The sequence below is a fragment of the Leucoraja erinacea genome, chromosome 16, assembly GCF_028641065.1.
Source record: "Leucoraja erinacea ecotype New England chromosome 16, Leri_hhj_1, whole genome shotgun sequence".
Taxonomy (NCBI): domain Eukaryota; kingdom Metazoa; phylum Chordata; class Chondrichthyes; order Rajiformes; family Rajidae; genus Leucoraja; species Leucoraja erinaceus.
Window position 1 is genome coordinate 7,429,276 of NC_073392.1, and position 25,497 is coordinate 7,454,772.

General features: G+C 42.7%; 1 protein-coding gene across 2 annotated transcripts in view; it reads right to left on the minus strand.

Annotated features, from left to right (window-relative positions):
* lrig1 (leucine-rich repeats and immunoglobulin-like domains 1) overlaps positions 1 to 25,497 on the minus strand; it is a 65,217-nt gene that overhangs the window by 30,728 nt on the left and 8,992 nt on the right. For both annotated transcript variants that reach the window (XM_055647629.1, XM_055647630.1), the window contains exon 2: positions 2,461 to 2,532. In XM_055647629.1, the coding sequence (XP_055503604.1) occupies positions 2,461 to 2,532 (72 nt within the window). The remainder of the gene's footprint in view (positions 1 to 2,460; positions 2,533 to 25,497) is intronic.

Here is a 25,497-nt window from a genome sequence, read left to right on the forward strand (position 1 = left end):
AGCACTAGCGAGCAAGAGAAAGAGAGATTGAGCAAGAGAGGGGGAAACATAAAAATAAGAGTACTGGAGTCTATTTATGGAAGGTAAAGATAGTGTGAATGTTACCTACAAAGCTTAACATTAAGATGGCTAAATTAAAATTTTCCTGAGGTGAAGAATGTCCCGGGGGCAAAAATAAACAGATTGAAGAAAATTAAAACTCAATCCACTTCAGGATTTAAGGGTATTAAGATTATACATCTTCAGTTACCAGTTCCAATATACCAACGTGATGAATGGTTCTCTCTTTCAAGCATAGGATGACAAATTATTAATTTTCAGTAGATTTTAAAAGTCAACTGGTGACAATTAATCATCAATTGAATAAAATTAGATTTGTACCAGTCTGTCAATTTACTTACTATCCTGAACCAATACCCGAGCAGAGATAATTAGGGAAAATACTAACAATCCTACAAAATGTTAACCAGCTCGTTGAGCACCACCCCCTCCCCCAAAGTAAAATATTCTAAAAATGTAAATGCATGGTGAATGCAGATGCAAAAAATGTAGGTAAATTTAGACTGCTTCCTATTTCTCTTGCTTAAGTTTGTCAATTAATTATTTTGTTAAATGGAAACCACATCAATATTTTTAAATTACATTATTTCAGTTGTAAGAAAGATTACATTTTCTCCAGCACTAAAATTTGTTACATGAAATCAAAATAATTGATGTAAGAAAAAAGCAAAATATATTCAAAATCAATCAATGTTCAACACTTTCCTTTAAATATTTAGTACAGGTGCACAACCTTTTATCCGAAGATCCAAATAACGAAAACCTCCGAATAGCGACATTTTTTCAGTCCTTGAAGAAAGGTCCTTGAAAACGTTCACCGAGGGCGGCCCGCAGAGGTGACAGCGGAACCTCCGGTCGGTCCTCGAAGAAAGGGGAACTAAATCCCCATTCATATAAGAGAAGGAGAGGGTATATTGCGCGGGAGGGTTAATAATTGACAATCTGCTGCTGCCTGCCCGCTGAGTTAAAAAGTTCCCACGGTAGACTCACGATACACAGTGTATCGTGAGTCTTGCGTGGGAACTTTTTAACTCAGCGGGCAGGCAGCAGCAAATTGTCGCTCCCTTCAGTTTTCATTAGACACCCCTCTGCTTCCCGGCCATGTGTGTGACCCCTTTAAATACATCTCCAGCTCCCCGCGCATTGCACCGGCGCGGGGGCTTTGCACTGTCTTCACGTTGGAGCCAGTGCCAGTCACCGGAGACTCAGGACCAACGCTCACAACCAACCCCCAGGCCCCCTAAAAAGTACGGAGAACCCAAATCAGCAGCCCAGCCCCATTCCAATTCCAGAGGGAACACGCTAATTATAGGAAAAGGGACAGAAGCTGATGGCTCGGGCTGTGACGTCTCGGCCACCCCCCTGTACAGGAGCTTGAGACTGGGGAACTGTGGGGAAGTTTGGTGCAGAGGAGGGGGCAAGGGCGGTACAGTTCCCAGTCTCAGCTCCAAACAGGGGGTTACCGGAGACATCAGGAGCAACGGGACACCGCTCTGCAAGCATGATTAGATCCCATAGACTCACAGCCAGCAGCAACTCTAGCCCAGCCCCGCTCCAATTCAGAGGAACCCGGATTTGCGGATGAGGGGGCGCAGCTCGGGCTGTGGGCGAACTGCCACTTGTCGCTGTAGCGGCAAATCGGGGAGCGGGTTCCTGTTGGTCCTGACGTCTCCGGCCACCCCCCTGGACAGGAGCTGAGAGACGTCAGGACCACCAGAAGCCGCTCCCCGATGCGCCGCTACAGCGACAAGTGGCAGTTCGCCCACAGCCCGAGCTGCGCCCCCTCATCGGGACACCGACCCCCAGGCCCACTGCAAGCACGGAGATCCCAGAGACTCACAGCCAGCAACAACTCTAGCCCAGCCCCGCTCCAACTCCAGAGGAACCCGGGTTGCGAATGAGGGGCCGCAGCTCGGGCTGTGGGCGAACTGCCACTTGTCGCCGTAGCGGCCCATCGGGGAGCAGCTTCCTCTGGAGTTGGAGGGACAGGGAGACACAGCGGCTTTTGAGAATGGTGGGCAATCACTTCCAAAGTTCTGCCCACACAGTCAGTACACCTCTCCTACACTTGTCTCCCGCACTAAGATCATCTCGCAGAAAATGATCCCAGCCTAACCCTCCCTATTCTCTCCTATTCTGCAAGAAAAATCTACATTGAAGACTCAAACTCGCGATCGATTAACTGCCGGGATCGAGGTGCAAACTCGCGATCTTGCGGATACGAGCCGAGCACTCTACCACTGAGCCAGCCGTTAAAATCTACGCAAAAAATCTTCCATTCCGAAAGCCGAAAAATTCTGAATTACGAAAAGTGTCTGGTCCCAAGGCTTTCGGATAAAAGGTTGTGCACCTGTATAACCAACAGTCAGTCACAACTTCCAAGAGTTCACATATACTTACACTTCAAGTAGTTTGGGCAATTCTGTGAAAGCAGTGGGATCGATTGAGGTCAGTTTATTATAACTTAAATTTCTGTAAAAGAAGAATACGTAAATTAGATTTATTTTCTGTGCCAGCTGCAATGTGCTAATGTTGTCCCTTTTTACTTCAACTGTATTGTAAACTAGCATTTTACATAAAAGGACAATTGTTGTGCAAGTTATATGAAAAAAAGATAACTATTGATGTAAGGCCTAACAATTTTCTTTAACTGAAATTATTAGATTCATATTTTAGTTACTGTCGCATACAATTTAGATACATTTCAATTTAATTCGTTTTTCCGGGGAATCAATATTGTCATATCAGTCCAGTATCCAGTATTACAGAAGCTCGCAACCAACTTTTTGTAGCACCCCTAAAATGTAGATAAACAAAATCAAGGCATTATACTTAAATATATAATTATAGGAAAATGGAGAGAACCATAAAAAACTGATCTCGAGGACTGACTATTCTTTTAATCAAAAATGAGAAACCATGGTGGAGCAGCAGTGTAAGAAGAGGATTTCAAACAGATGGATTAAGGAATAGCAGCAAATGAAAAATTGTAGCTCTCCAAATTATTAGAAAAGTTAGAAAGGTATGGATAGGAAGAGATTTAAACACAAGGATAACAAGTTTAAATTTGATGCATTAGAGGATTTGCCTTCTACAGATCTCTGCTGGTCCTTAATTAGCATGTGCTTTCCCACATGAAAGCTAATTTTGTCCTCAATAAGTGGTTCTCAACATTTCTCCACCACTAGCATTCAGTCCAAATCTGAATAAGAATTCCCAGATGTGTGGGTTTAATCATAATTCAAAAGTTGAATGCATAATAGATTTGTCCAACTAAGTTACATTCACCCAGAAGGATTTAGTCAAATCACAATTTAGGATAATAGTTACCATATTTAAATTGGTTACTGTCATTTAAAGCAAGATACAAAACCCGCATAATAAAAAAAATGCATGAATTATACGAGTCTCATTGCCCAAAAACAAGACAATACAGTTGAATGGGCAACCATAAACCTAGAGAGGAGGCATTTTATGCTTCGCTAGCCAATCTTAAATGAATCAATTGTTACTGAGACTCAGGCTATAAAATCAGAATTAGTGACCAGATTTCAAACTTGGATTGCCTGTTTCAGTCCACTATCAGATTAAAGGATTAACTGTTCCTTCTTCCAGCAGAGTTTTTCTCTGATCACGTCAAGGACAAGGGTATCTCACAATGCAGGTACAGGTGCAGTGATAAAGTTCTTACTCAATCTGAACAAGGAGAAAGAAAAGATAAGGCAGAAGGAGCTTTCCAACCACATCAAAGCGGCTGACAATGAAAAGATTAACTTTTGCTCATGATAGCCTTGGCATTAAGCCAACCACATCAGCAAACCACCAATAATGCTGTCATTGGTATGCAATGCTAAAACAGTTACACTAATTCCCCCTGATCTTCAGCAAAACAGACTCAATAATTTCCCAACAAGGTATAAGATATAGTTAATGGAAAACTATCAATCAGTGACATACACTCATTCTATTTTTTTGCACTAGCCTGTTAATTTTGGAGACAGCAGTGGTGTGTAGCTGTTGCCTCATATCTCCAGGGATTTAGGATTGACTGAGTAAATGAAAACCCTGATAGGATTGAAGGTCTTTATTCAGTCATTCCTACAATGCTTATTCATAATACATAATCCATACACAAAATCAAACCAGTGCAACGTTTTAATAAACACATTGCATTTTATATTGAAAAAATACATAAAAGCATATTCATACTCCTAAGCATCATCGTATACTCTTCTCGATGTATGTCTCTTAGCTTCCTCCACTCCAACCACCCCACCCCACATTTATGAGCAATGCAGCCTCAATGAATTTTGACAATGAAAGACAATCTTGATGATGCAGGAGAGCTCCAATTGAACTATTTGATTTAAGATATCTTTCGCAGGAAAGATATACTGGCCTTGAAGTGGGTACAGTATAAATTCAAAGCGATAAGTGATTAAGGATTAATTTATGAGGACAGGTTGCCTCGACCACACAAATGCCTTGAGGTTTACCCAAGTCAAGGAATGATATTATCAGGCCATTTAAAAATTATGTACCTCACCTTGGATATCTGAGTTTCAATCAGTAAACAAGGAGAACCTGCTTCTACTGGCAAAATGGTCAGAGAATTTTTATTTTATACATATACACTGTAAATTAGGAAGATCTGTATTCCACTGAAGGAGATGGAAGTAGATTCAGTAATAACTGCAAGAAAATATCTGAAGAACTAGACCTCCGTTTTCACGCAAGATTCATGATCTTTCAGTTATCAGCCAGTCCTGACCTGCTATATTTTTCCAAGATCATGGACTTCTTACAGTAACATCTCCAAGTACTGAAAAAAGAAGAGGATCATGTGATATCTATTAATATATAAAACTCTCGTGCCATCCGACCGGCTGCCGTCCGGCTGCCTTTCTGCCTTTTGATTCGTTGACGGCTGCTCCTTCCTATCAGCTTCCAACACACTTCGAAACAAAGTTGCAAGACAGGAACACTGAACTTTTCACTGCTGCAGCAGGCAGGGGAGGTGCAATTGGAATTTTTTTTTAATCCACTGCTGAGGGAGGCAGGGGAGTGCTGGAATCTTACATTTGGGAACGGCTTCAGTTCCGTTGGAGGAGACGGGTGCATGGTGGAATATTGGGTTGGGGGACACACCATTGGGGGAGCAGACCCAACGGGTCTGCACTTGGTCTAGTAATGTAATAAAAATGAACTGCTGATGCTGGTTTATAAGATAGACACAAAACGCTGGAGTAACTCTCAACTATATCGAGTTTAAGGCACAGAAGAAAGTCCTTAGACCATCGCGTCATTCACTTCTACATGTAATTTATGAGATCAGTATAACCCTCTGCTCCCTTCTTTTATCAGACTGAAAATATCAAACACAAACATTTAAAAATATATTGAAGGTACACAAAAATGGTGGAGAAACTCAGCGGGTGCAGCAGCATGTATGGAGCGAAGGAAATAGGCAACGTTTCGGGCCGAAACCCTTCTTCAGACTATATTCAAAAATATATTAATTGATTTCTAGAAAATGTACCATATATATTGATGAATTTAGCTGCTACTTAATTAGTACATAGATACTAATTCAGTAGCAGCCAAATTCATCAAACACAGACAAGAATAGGTATAGTGAAATGTGTAAGTGTGCTTCCTTGGCTGTCAAAGTCACTCCCAACACTTTTAGGCATGCTAGCTGTGCATTAGAACATCCAGCAATCACCTGGATGAATCAAGCAGCAACACATATTCAGCAACATCCAGAGCAAATGGTGGAAAGCCAAGAAGAATTTCCTCCTAACTTAATGTTCCCTTGCCAATAATAAATAGGTCAGAATAAAAGAACAGATAGAAATAATAATTAATAGTTATAAGCAGTCATACTAGTTGCAACATACTGCGGTCCCTTTATCTGGAGTAATCTTTACTCTATTAGCAATTCAAACTTTAAAAAAGCCCCCTTTGCAATTTCTATAGAAAGTAACAAATAATACAAATTAAGCATATTTAAATTAGGAAACAGACTAACAGAGTTTGTAATATACTGTAGCCATTATTATGAATTTGGCATTCATCCCATTTTTTATTACTATCAGAAATGAACAACTGGAAAGTTTTAAACTGATCTACAACATCTTAATGTTCTTACAGCTGGCAAACCTAGCTTTTACCTACTTTAAAAACCAATAAAACAATTTTTCAGAAATGGTGAAAGAGGCAGATAATCATCAAAATATAGAAAAAGTAAATGTTCACAAAAAAGTCAACACGAGTTTCAATTTTAAAATAAGTCTAATCTAAAACTGATGTTCATTTCTTTAATTAAAATGATACAATATTCTTCAAACACTCCACAACTTTTCCAATCATGGGCAAAGATCAAATAAATTATACATAAATTTGCCTTGCACTTTGCAGAATATAAAGAATAAACCTGCATTGCTATAACATAGAATACATTTTGCATAATTATTTTTCTTCATACATGTCTTTCACATGCCAACTACCTGGATAACATTAACATCAACCAAATGAACTCGCAAATGAAATTTACCCACCCCTCCCCCTCATCAGGAAGCAACTTGAAATAGATCTATTTTCTGTGGCGAGTAGGCCGTTGTCTGATAGTCAACACTGCTCACATTTCATTCAGCTGCATATTGTTACTAGCAATAATGACCTGAAGCTTAAAATATACCAGCACATTTTCCCATTAAGTTCCTTAGAAACTGGATGTTTTTTTTCTCAGACTTGCCTCGTTCCATTCTATCAATATAACGTAATCACACAGTAAAGAGAAAAGAGAAAGATGGGAGTGGTGGGCCTGGCAGGGAACCTGATGGCGATGATGCAGCCTGCCCATCTACTTACTCCAGAAGGTTTATTTGATTCATAGTTTGACGTGGATCTCTAGCTGTAATTCTTAACCAGCAACTCTGCTCTCTTTTCCTCTATCTTCCACTCCATAATTTCTCTTTGTTACACTCCCTCTAAAGGCAGCTGCTCCATACTTTAACAGCCGCCTAAAGTGCTGAATCTAGCTAAAATACGCTAATAATCTTCAGATTATCAGTGCAATCCTGGGATTAAGTAAATAGGCTCCTAAATGGGATCCGAAATCTTACCACAGTCTGCATCCCTAGGCTTTCGGATAAAGGCTGTATTGTTTCACAACTATATCTCCTGTGGGGGGTGGGGTTACAGATGAATGATGAAAAATACAGGGTGATGCGTGATTGCGTATAAAAAGTAAATGCAGAGAATAGGGAGGTTGCACGGCAGTCGGGTACCCATAAGCCGTACTGTTGCTACGCTACCCCAACTGGAGTACACCCGATGAACTGCAGGTAAGCACTAACCATTGTTTCCAGCGTAGCGGGCCCGTTAAAACCCACCGAAATGGTCAATTTTTGCGCTGTAAATAATTATGGAAACCGGGACAAGCATGAAAGACATTTATCCTACTTCAGAATTCCAAAAGTGAGGAGAAATGATGATAGATAGAAACGAGAGCTGAAGGGACAACAACAGCTAAAGAGCTTGGCGGACATTGGCCGTTTTCTCAATGCATTTCATCAACAGCAAGGCATTATTTGTGTTTTTTCTTGATTCCTTTGGCATCTAAAAAGTTTCAGAAGTGATAAATCTGGCTGTAAAATTTTAAAATCGTCCATGGTTCTCAAGTAGGTTTTTACATACAAAAAGAAAATGCCTCGGAAGCAAAATTTATCATTAAAAAAAAATTGCAAACCATATGTGGGTTTTGAATTACATTTTACTCAGATGCAAGCCAAGGAATGGCATAATTGTTAGCTGTTAATTGGACATAATCAACCTCAGTAAATTGACAATATCCTATTGAAAGGGAGTGGGTGTTTAAGCTGTCAGGACATTTCATTATTTGCCAAAATGTACATCTCAATAGAATAATGATAGAAGACTAGTTACTTTTCCACACACCACTCGTAAGTCTGGAGATTTTTTTAATGATAAATTTAGCTGCAGAAGCGTTTTCGTGTTGCATGCACTTCAGAACCATGGGCAATTTAAAAATTTTACAGCCAGATTTATCACTTCTGAAACTTTTTAGATACCAAAGGAATCAAGAAAAAACACAAATAATGCCTTACAGTTGATGAAATGCAGTGAGCAAACGCGATAATTCCCAATATTTTCAATCTCGATATCTGCATGGCCAATGTTTGCCAAGCACTTTAGCCGTTGTTGTCCCTTCAGCTCTCGCTTCTCTTTAGCTTCATTTCTCTTCACTTTTGGAATTCTTAAGTTGGGTACATGTCTCTCACACTTACCCCGACTTCCACAATTATTTACAGCGCAAAAATCCACCATTTTGGCGGTTTTTAACAGGTAGGAAAGTACGCATTTCGTGTATTAACAACATATACCGGAAGCTGCGATGTCCTCCAGATGGATTGAGCGGCTCTGTGCGTGAAGCCCTATGACCCGGTGACCTTACGTGCAACCCCCCTATAGTTACAATCTGAAGTGCTCTGCCTGAAAGTGTAACAGTTGCATGTTTTAGTGCCACTTTCAAAGAGGATTTCAATGAATATTTATCTATCTATCTTTATCTATCTATCTATCTATCTTGTATTATATCTATAAAACTCTGGGGCCATCCGACCGACTGCCGACCGGCGCCCTTCCTGCCTTTCGATTCGTGCCCGATACTCGCAGATGTCCAATCGGAATGGCCGATGCTCGCAGATGTCCAATCGGAATGGATTCATTTGCATGTACGGCTGCCGGCTGCATTTCTTCCTTTGATTCATTGCCACGCCCAATCCAGACGCTCAATCTCCGAGATAATTTCCATTTCGGTAGAGATTTCGCTTTTCTTTCTAAGTATCCGCTCCTCATTTCATTTTGTCGTGTTGAAGTACACGTTTTTAATCAAATCCTTCTCCCCCCCCCCCCCCCAAGTATTTCAAAAATAAACAGGCTTCTCCATTTTTACATGTCAGCTTCCAAAACACTTCGAAACAAAGTTGCAAGACAGGAACACTGAACTTTTCACTGCTGCAGCAGGCAGGGGAGGTGCCATTGCATTTTTTTTTTTTAAAGAGGCAGGGCAGTGCTGGAATCTTACTTTTGAGAAAGGCTTCAGTTCCATTGGAGGAGACGGGTGCATGGTGGAATATTGGGTTGGGGGATCACACCATTGGGGGAGCAGACCCAACAGGTCTGCACTTGGTCTAGTATATCTATAAAACTCTGGGGCTATCCTTCCGGCTGCCGTCCGGATCCCTTTCTGCCTTTTGATTCGTGCCCGATATTCGCAGATGTCCAATCGGAATGGCCGGTGCTCGCAGGTGTCCAATCGGAATGGATCCATTTGCATGTACGGCTGCCGGCTGCATTTCTTCCTTTGATTCATTGCCACGCCCAATCCAGACGCTCAATCTCCGAGATCTTTTCCATTTCGGTAGAGATTTTGCTTTTCTTTCTAAGTATCCGCTCCTCATTACATTTCGTCGTGTTGAAGTACACGTTTTTAATCAAATCTTTCCCCCCCCCCCCCACCCCCAAGTATTTCAAAAATAAACTGGCTTCTCCATTTACATGTCAACTTCCAACACACTTCGAAACAAAGCTGCAAGACAGGAACACTCTGAACTTTTCACTGCTGCAGCAGGCAGGGGAGGTGCCATTGGATTTTTTTTTTTAATCCACTGCTGAGGGAGGCCGGGCAGTGCTGGAATCTTACTTTTGAGAACGGCTTCAGTTCCATTGGAGGAGACGGGTGCATGGTGGAATATTGGGTTGGGGGATCACACCATTGGGGGAGCAGACCCAACGGGTCTGCACTTGGTCTAGTTTTAAGTTAAAACTAATTTGCTGCAGGAAAAAATAGGCAATGAGATGGACATGGGAATGAAAAAACACCAAAAGACTATTCACACAATGATCCCCTCTGTGCTGTAACCATATTATGATTACATTCATTTTATAACAGAATTTAAACAGAAGCTGAATTGCATTTTTTTATGAAACACATTTTAAAGTTAAGTATTTTAGCTTTGTACAAGATTGTCTTTCTCCACTAGAAGTTCAGTAATTTGCTATGGAACACAGTTTATGTAAATGGCTGTTAGTTTGTTTTTCTGGGCAAGGTCATGAACATCTTTTAGAAGTTATTGAATCATCAAATTACTGAGCCCACATCACACTCTGGCACAGTGGAGGGGGAGAACTGGCTTTCAGAAACTTTGTGAAACGAATCTTGCCTTATCGAGGTAATCAGTTCCCAGTGAAGCTTCTTGAATCCACATCAACCTTTGTCAGTACCCAATAGTCAATCAAAATTAAAAGATAACAAATCACTAATAACGACTGGACTTTTTTTTTTTAAATCGCTCCGAAAAATATGGTAGAATCACTGGCCTGATTTAATGTTTCAAAGATGAGAAAGCAATAATGACCAAGAAAATATTGTGTATTCAATTTGCCTCAAAACATTTTGGATTTCCCAATCCTGATCTTCCAGTCTGATCATCTACCCGTGCTGCATCTGCTGGCTTACAGAGACTATACGCATGGCATCAATGAAAATAGTAAAACGGCTGCAGTCTACTGTCTCTTCAGGACTAAATTGAATCAATGGACCAAAGCATGTTCAAGAACACTTCATCCAGCTTGAATGAGTGTACCTTAGCCATCCGCCGGCCTCAATCAAGAAACATGTTGATTACATCAGGGTCAATTCTAACCAGAAACCTTGGATGAACAGGGAGACTTACTTTCTACTAAAGAAGGATGATCCCACACTGTATAGGGCAGCCAAGTCGTGACCTCTGCAAAACTATAATGGAAGTCACAACAGACTTCGACAACAAGCTGGAGGCTCAACCTAATCAAATGGACAGCAGGCGAAAGTGGCAGGGCTTGAATATCATAAACCTATGTCGTGGCCAATCTCTGGTGATGATGCATCTCAACCAGGTGAGCTTATTGCCTTTAATGTTTATTTTAAATATGCAGATAAACGCCACCTAGCCATCCCCCAGTGCCCCCCCCCCCCCCCCCCCCCCCAAACTCTCAGACGAGTCATTTTGAAATCGTACGCCAATCAATTGGCCACACCCTTTTATGCCCCTGTCCCACTTAGGAAACCTACACGGAAACCTCTGGAGACTTTGCATGGTTTCCATGCGGTTCCCAGAAGTTTTGTTCAGTCTCCCTAATGGTCGAAAGTGGTTTCCACTTCTTCTATGTTCCGACAATTATTTCAAAAAATTCTAAACCAGCCACGACTAAAAAATAGGTTGCCGTTTTAAAAATCGGTAATTTTTTAGTCGAAGCCGGTGGCGATGCTAGTTGAAGGTGGTTGCCGGAGGTTGCAGGTAGTGGAAGGTCTTATTTGTTTCAGAATCCCCATCTTTCCAAGTTTTGCTGGCTTCCAAATGATCGAGAAACAAACAAAACTTGTGCCAACTAGTTAGTGCATAAAATGGCTAAACATTCACGTGTTTTTAACAAAATAATTACTCTGTAAATTGATTTTAAAAAGCATAACAAAAGTGTTACATTTCAAGAGAAAGTTTCTGTTCCTAGTTTGTTTCTTATTGAAAGATATTAGATTGATACCAAATAAATTTCAAAAAATGGCAGTTTCTGCAAAAAACTGACCAAGAATCCCTTTGCTGCAGACAACAGTTGAATCAGTGGGTATTACATCTTTTAATCTAAATATTGGTAATTATTTGAAGAAAGGAAAATGTAGGACTAAGAGAAAAAGACAGAACACATTTTAAAGGGATTATATTGATCCCTAAAAATTGAGCCACAATTGAATGTTCCATGCTCTCCAAAACCATAAAAATATAATTATGGTGAACACAATTTCATAGTGTTTCATACTTCAACTGATTTGTACATTGGACAAAATAATTATAAGAATAATGTTATCTGAAGCAAAAAACAGTATTCTGTGCTTCACAATTCAGTATCTTTAGTTTCCCGCTTGAATCAAATTTAACTTGGAAAGACAACTTTGGTAAAAACAGAAGGCTCAGTCTCAACCTATTTGCAACATGTTGTTATTATTTCCGTTCCCTATTAAATGAACACCGTTGGAAAAAGATCACTTGACACTTCTCTGCTGTAAACTTGTCAAAAATAATTATGCAGTTGTATTATGGATTGTCCAGATCACAAACCACCAATTTACAAATAAAAAGCCCCATCAGCAGAAAGGGACGAGCTGCTCAGTATTCAAAGGTCATTAAAATAAGGTTTGTTTTTATTTTCAGAAAAGGGTTCCATTTGTCATCTCACCCACAAGACAGTCTATATTACTGAACCAATTATATATTTCTCTTTTATTCAAACAAATGGTTGCTGCGCCTTTTTATAATTGAAAAACTTTCTAAAATGTTATAAAAGTTTCTAAAACCCCAGAGAGGGGGGGGGGGGGGGGGGGGGGGGAAGAAGAGAGGGGAAACTCAGGAGAATTTGTGAGTAACTCGGGAAAGTGGGACAGGCCCTTTGCTTTGCAACGTCCAGTTTTCAGAATGTTAGTACTTTGTTAACATTGTTAATAAAACTTTCTTGATAAATTGCAACTCTTATACAAACAGGTTTCATAAAACATGTAACAGGAAGGTTTGTCAAAGATACAACATTGTTGGATATAGTTACGTTGGAACTTTAGGCAGAGAAATGACATGTGGAGTTTAATAGAGACAAGTGGCAGGTGATGCATTTTGAGAGGTTAAATGCAAGAGAAAAGTATCTAGTAAGTGGAAGAGCCCTTATGAGCATTGATGTACAGAGTGATCTTGGGGTGCAAGTTCAGAACTCCCTAAAAGTGGCAACTTAAATGGGTAGGAAGTGAAGAAAGTGAAGTGCTTGCCTTCATATGTCAGGAAACACTGTATAAAATTTGGCCAAAGGTTTTCCTCATCTCATCTCGGATTGTTTTCTATGGAGCATTGTACTGAGAGCTGACCTGATATAAGCTAGTAAAAAGATGAGAGGCATGTATAGGATAGTCAGAGCCCTTTTCCCCCAGAGTGGAATGTAAAATACTCAGAAATACTGAGAGGGAAAAAGTTTAAACAGAGACATGTGATGCACATTTTCTTTACACCGAGGGAATGGCAGCTCTCTTTTTTAGTCAATAAAAATATCCCGCAATACTTTTGGACACCTACCAACTACACACTCACACCAATTGCACGTGTGTAGGTCGGGTTTTTTTTCCCTGATAAAGTGGCTGAACTTGACTACATCTGAAGCCTTGCACCTTCTCTGCAACATCGCAACTACCTCTTAGCAATATGTACAAAGTCTTCTTTTCATTAGCTTTCTTCTCTATACATATATGTGATATATGTCCCCAAATCCTCGAAGCATTGAAAGCCTTACAAGGATTTTGAATTTGTTGTTGCATTAAAGACCAATGACACAAAACTGAGAAACCCACTGACTCCCATGGCTATCTGGACTACACTTCTTCCCACCCTGCTTCCTGTAAGGACTCCATCCCCTACTCCCAATTCCTCCGTCTACGCCGCATCTGCTCCACGGATGAGGTGTTCCACACCAGGACATCTGAAATGTCCTCATTATTCAGGGAACGGGGGTTCCCCTCCTCCACCATAAATGAGGCTCGCACCAGGGTCTCTTCCATACCCCGCAACACTGCTCTCTCTCCTCATCCCCCCACTCGCAACAAGGGCCGAGTCCCCCTAGTCCTCACCTTTCACCCCACCAGCCATCACATACAAAAAGTAATCCTCCGTCAGTTTCGCCACCTCCAACGTGACCCCACCACTCGCCACATCTTCCCATCTCTCCCCATATCTGCCTTCCGCAAAGACCGCTCCCTCCATAACTCCCTTGTCAATTCTTCCCTTCCCTCTCGTACCACCCCCTCCCCGGGCACTTTCCCTTGCAACCGCAAGAGATGCAACACTTGTCCCTTTACCTCCCCCCTCGACTCCGTTCAAGGACCCAAGCAATCGTTCCAGGTGCGACAGAGGTTTACCTGCATCTCTTCCAACCTCATCTATTGCGTCCGCTGCTCTAGATGTCAGCAGATCTATATCGGTGAGACCAAGCGGAGGTTGGGCGATCGTTTCGCCGAACACCTCCGCTCGGTCCGCAATAACCAAGTGACCTCCCGGTGGCTCAGCACTTCAAGTCCCCCTCCCACTCCATCTCCGACCTCTCTGTCCTGGGTCTCCTCCATGGCCACAGCGAGCAGCACCGGAAATTGGAGGAACAGCACCTCATATTCCGTTTGGGGAGTCTGCATCCTGGGGGCATGAACATCGAATTCTCCCAATTTTGTTAGTCCTTGCTGTCTCCTCCCCTTCCTCAGTCCCCCTGCTGTCTCCTCCCATCCCCCAGCCTTCGGGCTCCTCCTCCTTTTTCCTTTCTTGTCCCCGCCCACCCCCGCCCCCGATCAGTCTGAAGAAGGGTTTCGGCCCGAAACGTTGCCTATTTCCTTCGCTCCATAGATGCTGCTGCACCCACGGAGTTTCTCCAGCTTTTTGTGTACCTTCGATTCTCCAGCATCTGCAGTTCCTTCTTAAACACAAAACTGAGAAGCTGTTCTCCCCATACCAAAGATTTAAGCAGACCATGATTAGTATTACAAACGGAAGACAAAACATCAACGTTTCTGGACATTCTAGTCCAGTATATTCTAGTATAGACAGACAGAATTGCTAACATCGACATGCTTACTTCAGCATTTTGTGATTGAAAACATACCTTTCTTGGAGGGAAATGCAATAATGACTATTACTCATTTTTTTCATATTACTGCAGAAATCAAATTGTGGGCCGGAGGCCCTTTGGCTGAGCCATACCGTTCTAAAGCTCAAACATCTTATATTATAGTGTGTAACTTAAGACCGTGCAATACTCAAGCATCAAAATAAAATATTCAAACAATCACAGAGGCAGAACTCGGGCAGTGTGGAGAAAAGGTAATGTGTTCTACATAACCCAGCACCTCACAAGATGGGGCAGTACTCATCAAACACACCTTGTTTTAGAGACCTTATCAAAACCGTCATTTTAAATATAATGTACAAGAAACTGTCCCACAAAATGAAACTGAGTTAGCCGAGCTATCTTTAAAATATATACCCATACACACCAGCACAAATCTATTCCTCACTATCTTGCCACCAGCAACTTTTCAATTGAAATAAAATACTTTCTTTGCAATACATGTTTTGTTTGCTTTAAAATAGAATTTGAACACACCTAGAAGATACAACTTTGCCCATCAATGATCTAAAATATTTCTCTGCACTGTAGTTTACGTAGTAATTTCTCTTTGTTTTTACGACACTTGTTCCATTTCTCCAGCTTTAAACTCCTCTGCTCTAAGTCACTGAGGCACATGTTTGGCCTCTCAGTATTTGAAAATGAGCATTAATAAAATCACTGCAAACACTATTGAATTCTACAATTAAAAAATAACAAACATTAAATAAACTCTATGTTTTCAGTATTACATCGAAACAAAATCAATTACTAAAACGATACCAATTTACGAGTTACATGTGTTCAGTTTCTTAACAAATCTCCGCATTTGATAAGGAATGTGAAAACACAAATTGGTTATCAGTTAAGGAAATACTTTATCTACCCAAGATTGCTTTATTGATCCCTTGTTCCACCTAAATAGTATCAATGAACTTACTTCATAGTACAAAGATTATCCTTTTACTGTTTTCCCATTTCTCATGTTGGCAAGAATCATAGCTCACTGGTTCTCACAGGCACTTAGCCACAAAAATATGGCAGCTAGTCTCTATGCTTGAGTTTGCACAAGCTATCTGAAGAAAGAGGCCTGGCCTCCTAACACATTAGCATATGTTTCCACTCTCTCATTCTGGCTGATAACAACTATGGATTTTTTTTTTTTTTTTTAAAGGGTGTAAAAACTTAAAAAGATTTAAAATGAAGGCAAATAATTTCTTTCACAGAATAACTGTTTTAAATCCCAGGTTGTCAATATTTAGGCAGCAGTTCCAGCACCCAGGTTTGACCCTGATTTTGGTTATTGGCCAATGTGGAACATGCATTCTACCTGTAACTATGACCATTTCTGCCAGATTTCCTGGTTCCCCATCCACCTCGCAAAAATATGCTGATAGATTAACCGACAATTGTAAATTAACCCATGTAGATTAATAGCAAAATGAATCAAAGGGATGCACGAGGAGTGTTTGATTGGAAGATGCAACAGAGAGTATGTTAAAGGGAATAAGGCGGCAAAATAGGATGAATGGGATTGTTTCCCTGGAAGCTGGCATTGACCCCATGAGTTTATTTGCCTCCTTTTGTCTCATCAAAGAATGTTATGAAGATAAAATAAACTTGGGCCATGCTTGTAAATTGGGTATTTTCAAATGTCAAGAAATGTCTTCATCAATAACCACATACAACTAATTTAATTACACTTTGGTGTAAATTATCTAATAAAATGTAAATAATTGTAAGAGTATGATGGTCTACAAATGTTCCATTTCCTTTTTTGGATACTTTTGGCATTCAGAAATGTTTAGCATTATTTTACAAAATAAGATTTCAGTAAAATCCACAAACATTTAGCTCTTAAAATTAAAATATTGTGTCAGAATTTCAATCTAAACATCCAATCACCTTCTTCAACATAATCTCAGATTCAAGATTGACTGGTCTCTAGTCCAGTTCTGTGGAGTGAAACATTACTACATATAAATTATTTTAATGTGCAGTTGCCATTGCACAACAGCTATCCACACAAACTTGAGAGAACACATTCATGGTCCAAAAGCAAATGAATCCAAGATGATTGGTAACCACCAATAGTGCACAGACTTTGAACACACATATTCTCTCAAAATTACACACATGCACCAACTGTCTACTGTTTATCAACAGTGGTTGGTACAGTCATATCTTTCTTAAAGTGGCCTTTTGAACAGATCAGGTAAGCTACAAATTCCATGGTATAGTATGTGCAAAAGTTTATTTATAATTGACTGACTTTCCTTTATCCTTCCAAAATATATTCGTTGAAATGTTTTCATCTCGGTATCAGCAGCCAAAAAATGTGTTAAGAATGTTGTAAAAACTCATTTAGTTCACAAAATGTCCTTCAGGGAAGGAAATCAGCCATCCTTACCAGGATTGTCCATCCTAATTGTTCCCATTTCCAGAACAATTTGGGATGGACAATCAATGTCATCAGCATCCACAATCTGTGTTGAAACACAAAAAATATATACTGACACCATATCTTAATTTGGAAAAATTAAATTAATCTAAAATTTTAAGATCTAAAACAATATAAAGGATAACAAAAATAACACAAAGCTTGTTCAGGTCTGTTACAATTTACAACTAACTTGCATATTTCAAGTTAGATACACAGCCAGGTTTGGATACTACACAGTGTTGACTGCATGCCCTACATTTTCAAACACTGAAAATGGAAACTAAGGACATCGTCAAATGGTGTTAAGAGTTTCCAATATATAATCACAATAGCACAACATACAATACAATTAGCCTGAAAAAGGGTCTTGACCAAAAACCTCACCCGTCCTAGTTCTCCAGAGATGCAGCCTGATCTGCTGAGTTACTCTAGCACTTTGGGTCATCTCCCGTATCTTGTCCCAGAAGGTAGGAGAGAGAAAAGGGAATGGCCAGGTAGCAAACATCCTTGATGCCTTCCAGATGCAACACATGGATGATAAAAAGTGACAAGCTTGTGATAGACCGACCCAAGTAAATACTCCCAAGAAAATACACTGATGCACTTTCACCTCATCACTATGAAACGTCCAGGTTAGGTTGCTGGTGATTAGGATACCTAGGAACTTGAAGCTGTGGACACTACAGCAACTGTTGATGAGGACAGGGTTGTGTTCACCTTCTGGCTTGAAGGGAATGTCAACAAATTGTCTCAGTTTGTTAACATTAAGGGCTACATTGTTGTCCTATCACCAGGGCACGGGGCTCAATCTCTTTTCTGAATTTCGGTTTATCATTATTGCTAACAGAGGTCATCAGCGAACTTAAAAATAAAGTTGACATTCTACTTGGTCAGAAGGCCATGGGTGTACAGTGCTTAGAGCAAGGTACTAAGCACAATCTTGAAGGGCACAAGTGTGTTGAGTGTCAGGGTGGAAAAAGGTTAAGATTAATTCTAACTAGAGAGAGCTTGGATGCACCCATATCTGAACCCCTGTGCATTTTATACTTCCATACTACTGTCCAGAAATGCAGAAATTTATAACATGCTGAGACTGGTCTCTTTCAAATCTGCTAGCTATCCAATAGCATAAACCAAATCAATATTACAGAAATGAGTAAATGGTATCGTATTGCGACACAATAAAATCTTAAAAATGTAATTCTGTTGGAGACTAAAAACATCCATTGAAAAATGTCATATAATTCCAGTGAAGCACAAACAACAATAAAAGCTAACAAATTAACTTTAAAGTAGTAAACACTGTGACTAACCTTTCCGCACACAACTTCCTGGATGTGCATTATCCTTCACCGTAGACTTCTATTACAAACTTATGGCTGTTTTGTAGAATGTTCAAAGCAAGAATAACAAGACAAAATATCTTCTGTATTTAAAAGCCAACCTGGAAATATTATTTCCCAGAAGAACTGAAATGTGCATTTAAAAAGCCATCACTTTATAGAACAGTGTGAAAAAAAGTGTGAAAGGTCTGAAACATATCATTTGGCCGATTTGTACTGAAAATGTTCAGTACAAATTCAGCACTGCAAAAGATTCAGTACTGAAAATTTACAAGCAATTCTAAATATCATGCCCAAAACAGAAACGTTTTGTTTTGCTTTCTTTTGATTATTTATCTTCAAATTACATTGAAGTATTTTGTAGGCGGAGGTATTCAAAGTAATTATATCCTTGCATATACCATGATATCAAGATGATTAACTGGATCCTATCACTTGTTGAAAACTTAAAAAAAAAACAGTTTAGAGTAAACCGACTATCAAAAGTACACACAATCCACAAGAGCCCCTGATATTGTTACCAATCATTTCAGATTATCAACAAAACAATTTCCTCAAGGGTAAGCCCTCTATCTCCTCTTTACAAACACAAGAAGCAAGGACAAATTAATCGCCTCAGAATGCACACAACCAATGTGGAAGCAAGAGAGCTTCACTGCCTAAAAACCCAGAAGAAGAGTCCCTTCATCAACCAATTTCAAGACAAGTTGCATGGCATCAGGAACTTACTACATGCTTACAATATCAAATTATAAGGGATTTAAATATTATCTTTGTTCACAGATAATTCACAAGATAATATAGATAATGCTTGGGTCAAATTTTGAGGAAGAGAACTCTCAAGTAATCAACACTACAAAATGGCATAGATTCAGTGGGCTGAATGGCTGCTTATGCGCCGTTATCAGTATGCATCAGTATGTGCTGGTGCGCCGTTATCAGTATGCATCAGCATGCATCAGTAATCTTAGCAATGATGAGTGAATCACTGAGAAATAAGCCAGAATGATAGGGATAGACATCATTCAAAAATATACATGAGTATCAAGATGTCACTAAAATAATTATGTGTTACTATTTCTGATTTATATCAATAAATTGGTAAAATTTGAATGAACTTCAAACCAGAACAAATGAAAATGGAGGAGAAACTCAGAAATTGCAGCATAAACTTTGCAGTTAGTGTGCCAAATAACTGGAACAAAACAGGCAAAATACAAAGTGAAAAATGAAGATGCATGATTTTCTAGACTCAGTCCTAAAAATGTTCCATCAACATGGTAGCATGCAAAAATACAATTTGGGAGAATTTTATAAGGCATCTGCTGAAATGCCCCGATCAAGAAATGCTTTGACTTTCACTGCTACACAAAGTAAAAGTTCCGCGATGATGTCCAGTTTTTCCTGAATGCATTAAAAAGTGTGCCTAGAAAATGTGGCATTCATTGAAATGTTATAATTTTTTTTTAAATGGACACTCAATACATAAGAGTACAGTGCAACAGATGAAATGCACTACATTCTTATCCTCCAAGAGTTGCACACTCTTTAGTAATAACAAAAAGCTTTGCAAATGAAAAACAAGAACCCAGAAGAATCAATGGCAATGACAGTGAGAATTTATAAATAACACATTCATAAATTGACTGTACTGTCACTGAAAATTTCTTGCCAGTATTCCAAACTTTGCAAAAAGGAATATTCGTGATTGGCAGTAAATGACCACAGAAAATTAATTCAAATGGGAACAGTTTCCCAGTAATCATGCCTGTGGCCAGACAAGTTCAACAGGCAACACAAGAATTCTGAAATCATAGATAACCATGTATTTTTCGGAAAACACGCTAGCACGATATTCAGCGTTATAATTGTTTTTGTGGGTGACATCATTGCCTGTGCCATTACTCCAATTGTACTTGATGCTACCACTCCCACACCATAAACCCATCTCAGCTCTATCAAAGGATATACTCACAGAAGCAGGAAATATAGGAAACAATCCGTCTGCAATCCCTGTGAACACAAGTCAATCCTTCTGCAATCCCCGGTTAACACAGGGCAAACTATCAAGAGCTCTTCAGCTCAACAATTAACATTAAATGACAACAACCAGCAGAGTTCAGAAGACAATCAATGATTGTATAAACACAATTAATAGCGAGCTACAACACATGAGGATCGGTGGACCAATGAGGATGGAGGTATGGCAAGCCAGCAGAACCAAGTAGGACATGGGGAGGATGGAATTGGGAGACAAAGCCAGTTTGGGGGGTGGGATGGAACAACGGTAGAGAAAGCTGGGAGGGTGATGTGCAGGAATACAAAGGCTATCAGTGCTGGAATCCAATAAGTAAGGAAGATAACAAGAGAGCATTAAAAGAAGTGGTGAATGGCAAATGGAACCAGAATCATGTTGAGAATGGGTAGAGGGTGGAGTGCTGTGGGTGAAATGTGTAGTAGGCGAATGGAACAAGGAGAGTTAAGGGAAATGGGAAACAGAACAATAAAAGAGAAAATATGGAAGCAATGGTTGGATAAAATTGGAAATGTATCTGGAATACTGTGTTATATTAATAGCGTTATTCCACTCCTTTTCACCTTGCATGGTAGCGATGTTCCTTCCAGCAAATCCAGTGAATTTAAAAGGGAGCAAGAAATATATAAGCATACCGACACCCAGCCCTAACTTCAGCCACACTCTTGGTGCTTGGTCTGAACTCTGGCCCTTAATCTGGATCCTGGAACATTCCAAACCCAGCTCCTGACCTTTTCTTGTAGCGACAGTATTTATATGGCTAGTCCAGTTGAGCTACTGGACAACCGTGGCACACAAAAAGTTGATGCAAAAACTAGTGCCAATGAAAATCAATGTTGGTGATCAGACTCAAGCGATGTAGTCATTCCTTGGCATTTTTACAATTTGATTGTTACTTGCCACTTCACTGGACATGCCTGGATGTTCTCTAGATCTTGCTACAAACAAACATGGAATGCTTTGTTTCCTGAAGAGTTGCAAGTGAAATTGAACATTTAACAATCATTGGCAAGTACTTCTAGATTAGATTAGTTTATTGTCACATACAGCAGGGTGCAATGAAATTCATTGTACACACAAAGCTCACAGTTTAAACAGTATATCTACAATGAAGTAATGGGTGACATTGCGGGTCAAGATCTTTCTTCCGTGATTCTGTCACACATTCCTTCTCTCCAGAGATGCTGCCTGTCCCGCTGAGTTACTCCAGCATTTTGTGTTGATGTTCAGTGTAAACCAGTATCTGCAGGTCCTTCCTGCGCAGCATATCTCCAATGAAAAGTGCAACTAAGCAGAAGGGTGCAAGATTGCAGAGCATTCTGAGGTACTACAAAAAAACTAATCACCAAAGGAGGTACACCAAAAGAGTAAGGGTACATGGCAGCACTGCCAAGATGAGGATGTGAAAGTTGTGATCGGTTCGGGGGTCTGTTAGCACCGGGAAATAACCTGTTCTTAAGTCTGTATATCTGGGCTTTCAAGCTTTTACACCTTTTCCAATGAGGTAGAAAGGAGAAAAGAATGGTTGGCGTGGCAGGCATCTTTGACGATACTTCCAGCCTTCCTGATACAATTCACCAAAGATGGACAATGGAAGCAAAGAGACAATGATGAACTGGACTTTGCTCACCACTCACCATTGGTTCAGACAGTCAAGAGCAGAGGCGTTCCCAGAGCTGGCTGAGATGCATCCTGTCTAAATAATTTCTACATCACATCAGTAGATGTTCATGAGAATTCTCCTGGCATACCAAATCGTAAGCGCCCATGAACATAAATACGATGATGCCCTTTCTTGATCACCACATCACAAGTTTCAGGTGCGAAGGATGCCTAGAAACTTGAAGTTGTCAATCTCTCCACAGCAGCTCTGTTGCCGTGAATGCGGTTTTGTTCACACCTCGCTTCCTTGGTCAACTATTTCATCTTGCTGATCTTGTGATGGAAGGAAGGAAGAAAGAAGATGATCAAGCATGTTTATAGAGCTTTGTTCTGATCCATGGGCTACAACAGGGGTCGGCAACCTATGGCCCCCTGGCCGAATGCGACCCGTAACCCGAAATCATCCAGCCCACAGGCGGATTTTTCCCCTCGTAATCATCCGGCCCGCCAAGGGCCAAACACCGGCTGTACCGCATCCTGCGCAAAGCCGCCGGTACGGCTGCGCACCTTCTGTGAACATGTTTAAGAAAGAACTGCAGATGCTGGAAAAATCAACAGTAGTCAAAAATGCTGGAGAAACTCAACAGGTGAGACATGTAAGGATTGCGTGAGGCTGCCTCACAAGCTGAGTTTCTCCAGCATTTTTGTCTACCTTCTGTGAACACGTGATTTCATGCCTGCCATCCGGGGCGGGATCCATGTGTACACGTGATAGATGTGGCCCGCCATCTGCTCACAGACATGAGTCCAGGTCCCTATGCAGAAGAAGGTTGCTGACCCCTGGGCTACAAGATCATTAGGCCCTTTTATTAATGCTGTTTAGCATACATGTAGTCCTGTGTTGCAACCTTAACAGCTCGTATTTAATATACCTGCTGCTGTTGGCATGTTCTTTTGTAATCCTCATTAAACAGTGGTTAATTCACTTGGCCTGATAGCATTGAAATTACAGAGTTGGTGCTATGCTGGGTCACAAGGTTGGAAATTGTAATAGTATATATTACTGTTGCTAATACTGCCACAAAACCTCATGGGCCTGTCCCAATTAGGTGATTTTTTGGGCGACTACAGGCGACTGCCACAAAATTTTCAACACGTCGAAAAAATTTTGGCGACAGCAACGACAATTTTTGCTGTCGTAGGTTGTCGCCACGTGTCGGAGGTGAATTCCATTAAAATTAGTTCCTGGCAGTCGCCTAAAGAATGGCCTGAGTGGGACGGGCACATCAGGATCACTAGTTTTCAGCAGTCAGATCCACTGTGTAAGTCTATCCACTGTGTGGACACTATTTCAAAACTGGCGAAGAACATGATGTATATCCTATTACTAGACCAAATGCAGACCTGTTGAGTCTGTTCCCTCAACGTGTGGCCTGCGGAGGGGGGATGAGAGAGGAGAAGGAGAGGGTTGGGAGAGAGAGGGGGGGAGAGAGAGGAGAGGGGAGAAGAGAGGAGGAAAGGAGGAAGAGAGGAGGAGAAGGCGGGAGGGAGGGGGGAGGAGAGGAGAGGAGGAGGGGGGGAGAGAGAGAGGAGAGGGGAGGAGAGGGGGGGGAGGGGGAGAGGGGAGAGGGAGGGGAGGGAGGAGGGGGGGAGGGAGGGGGGAGGAGAGAGGAGGGGAGAGGGGGGGGAGGGAGGGGGGGAGGGGGGGAGAGGGGAGAGGAGAGGAGAGGGGGGGGGGAGGGGGGGGACGCGAGGGGGAGGGAGGAGTGGATGGTGGAGGTATAGATACATGAATAGAGAGGGAGAGTGCGCGAGGGAGAGGGGGGGGGAGGGAGAGAGAGAGGGAGTGGGAGGAGCGGGAGAGGAGGGAGGGGGGGGGGGGGGAGGAGAGAGGGGAGAGGGGGGCTAGAGGGGAGGGAGGCGGGGAGGAGAGGAGGGGGGGGAGGGGGGAGGAGAGAGGGAGAGAGAGGGGGAAGGGGGAGGGGAGGGGGAGGAGGGGGGGGAGGGGGGGGAGAGGGAGGAGATAGGGGAGGAAGAGGAGAGGGAGAGGAGAGGAGAGAGGGAGGAGAGGGGAGAGGGAGGGAGGAGGGGGGGGAGAGGAGAGGGGAGGAGAGGGGGAGGGGGGGGAGAGAGGGGGGAGGGGAGGGGGCGTGAGAGAGAGGAGAGGGGAGGGGGAGGGAGAGGAGGGGAGAGAGAGAGGTAGGGAGAGAGGGAGGAGGGAGGGGGGGGAGAGAGGGGGGGGGAGAGGAGGAGCGAGGAGAGAGAGGAGAGAGGGAGGGGGAGAGGAGGGGGGAGGGGGGGGGAGGGAGGGCAGGGGGAGGGGAGGAAAGGGGAGGGAGGGAGAGGGGAGGAGAGAAGAGGGGAGAGAGGAGGAGAGAAGAGGAGAGGGGAGGAGAGGGGAGGAGAGGGGAGAGGGAGTGGAGGACAGGAGAGGGGCGGGGAGGGAGGAGGAGAGGGGAGGGGGGGGGAGAGGAGGGGAGGGGGGGGGGGGGGAGAGGGGAGAGGAGGAGGGGGGAGAGGGGAGGGGGGGGGGGGGGGGGGAGGGGGAGGAGGGGGGGGGAGAGGGGGGGAGGGGGGGGAGAGAGAGGAGGAGGGGAGAGGGGGGGAGAGAGGGGGGGGGAGAAGGAGGGAGAGGAGGGGGAGATAGGGAGGGGGAGAGGGAGGGGGAGAGAGGGAGCGGAGGGGGGGGGGGGGGGGGGGGGGAGGAGGGGGGGGGGGAGGGGGAGAGGGGGGGAGGGGGAGGAGGGGGGAGGGGGGGGGGGAGAGGGGCAGGAGGAGGGAGGGGAGGGGGGAGGAGGGGGGAGGGGGGGGGAGAGGGGAGGAGAGGGGGAGAGAGAGGGGGAGGGGGGGAGAGGGGAGGAGAGGGGGGAGGGAGGGGAGGGGGGGGAGAGAGGGGGAAGGTGAGAGAGGAGAGGGGGGAGGGAGAGAGGGGAGGGGGAGAGGAGGGAGAGGGGAGAAGGAGGGGGAGGAGAGGGGGAGGAGGAGAGGGGAGGGGGAGAGGGGGAGAGAGGAGGGGGGGGGGGAGAGGGGAGGGAGAGGAGAGAGGAGAGGAGAGAGAGGAGGGGAGAGGGGAGGAGAGGAGAGAGAGAGAGGAGGAGGAGGAGAGGGAGAGGAGGGGGGGAGAGGAGGGAGAGGGGAGAGAAGGAGAGAGGGAGGGAGAGGGGGGGAGAGAGGGAGGAGGGGAGAGAGAGAGGAGAGAGGAGAGGAGGAGAGGAGGGGGGAGGAGAGAGGAGGGGGGGAGGGGAGAGGAGAGGAGAGGAGAAGAG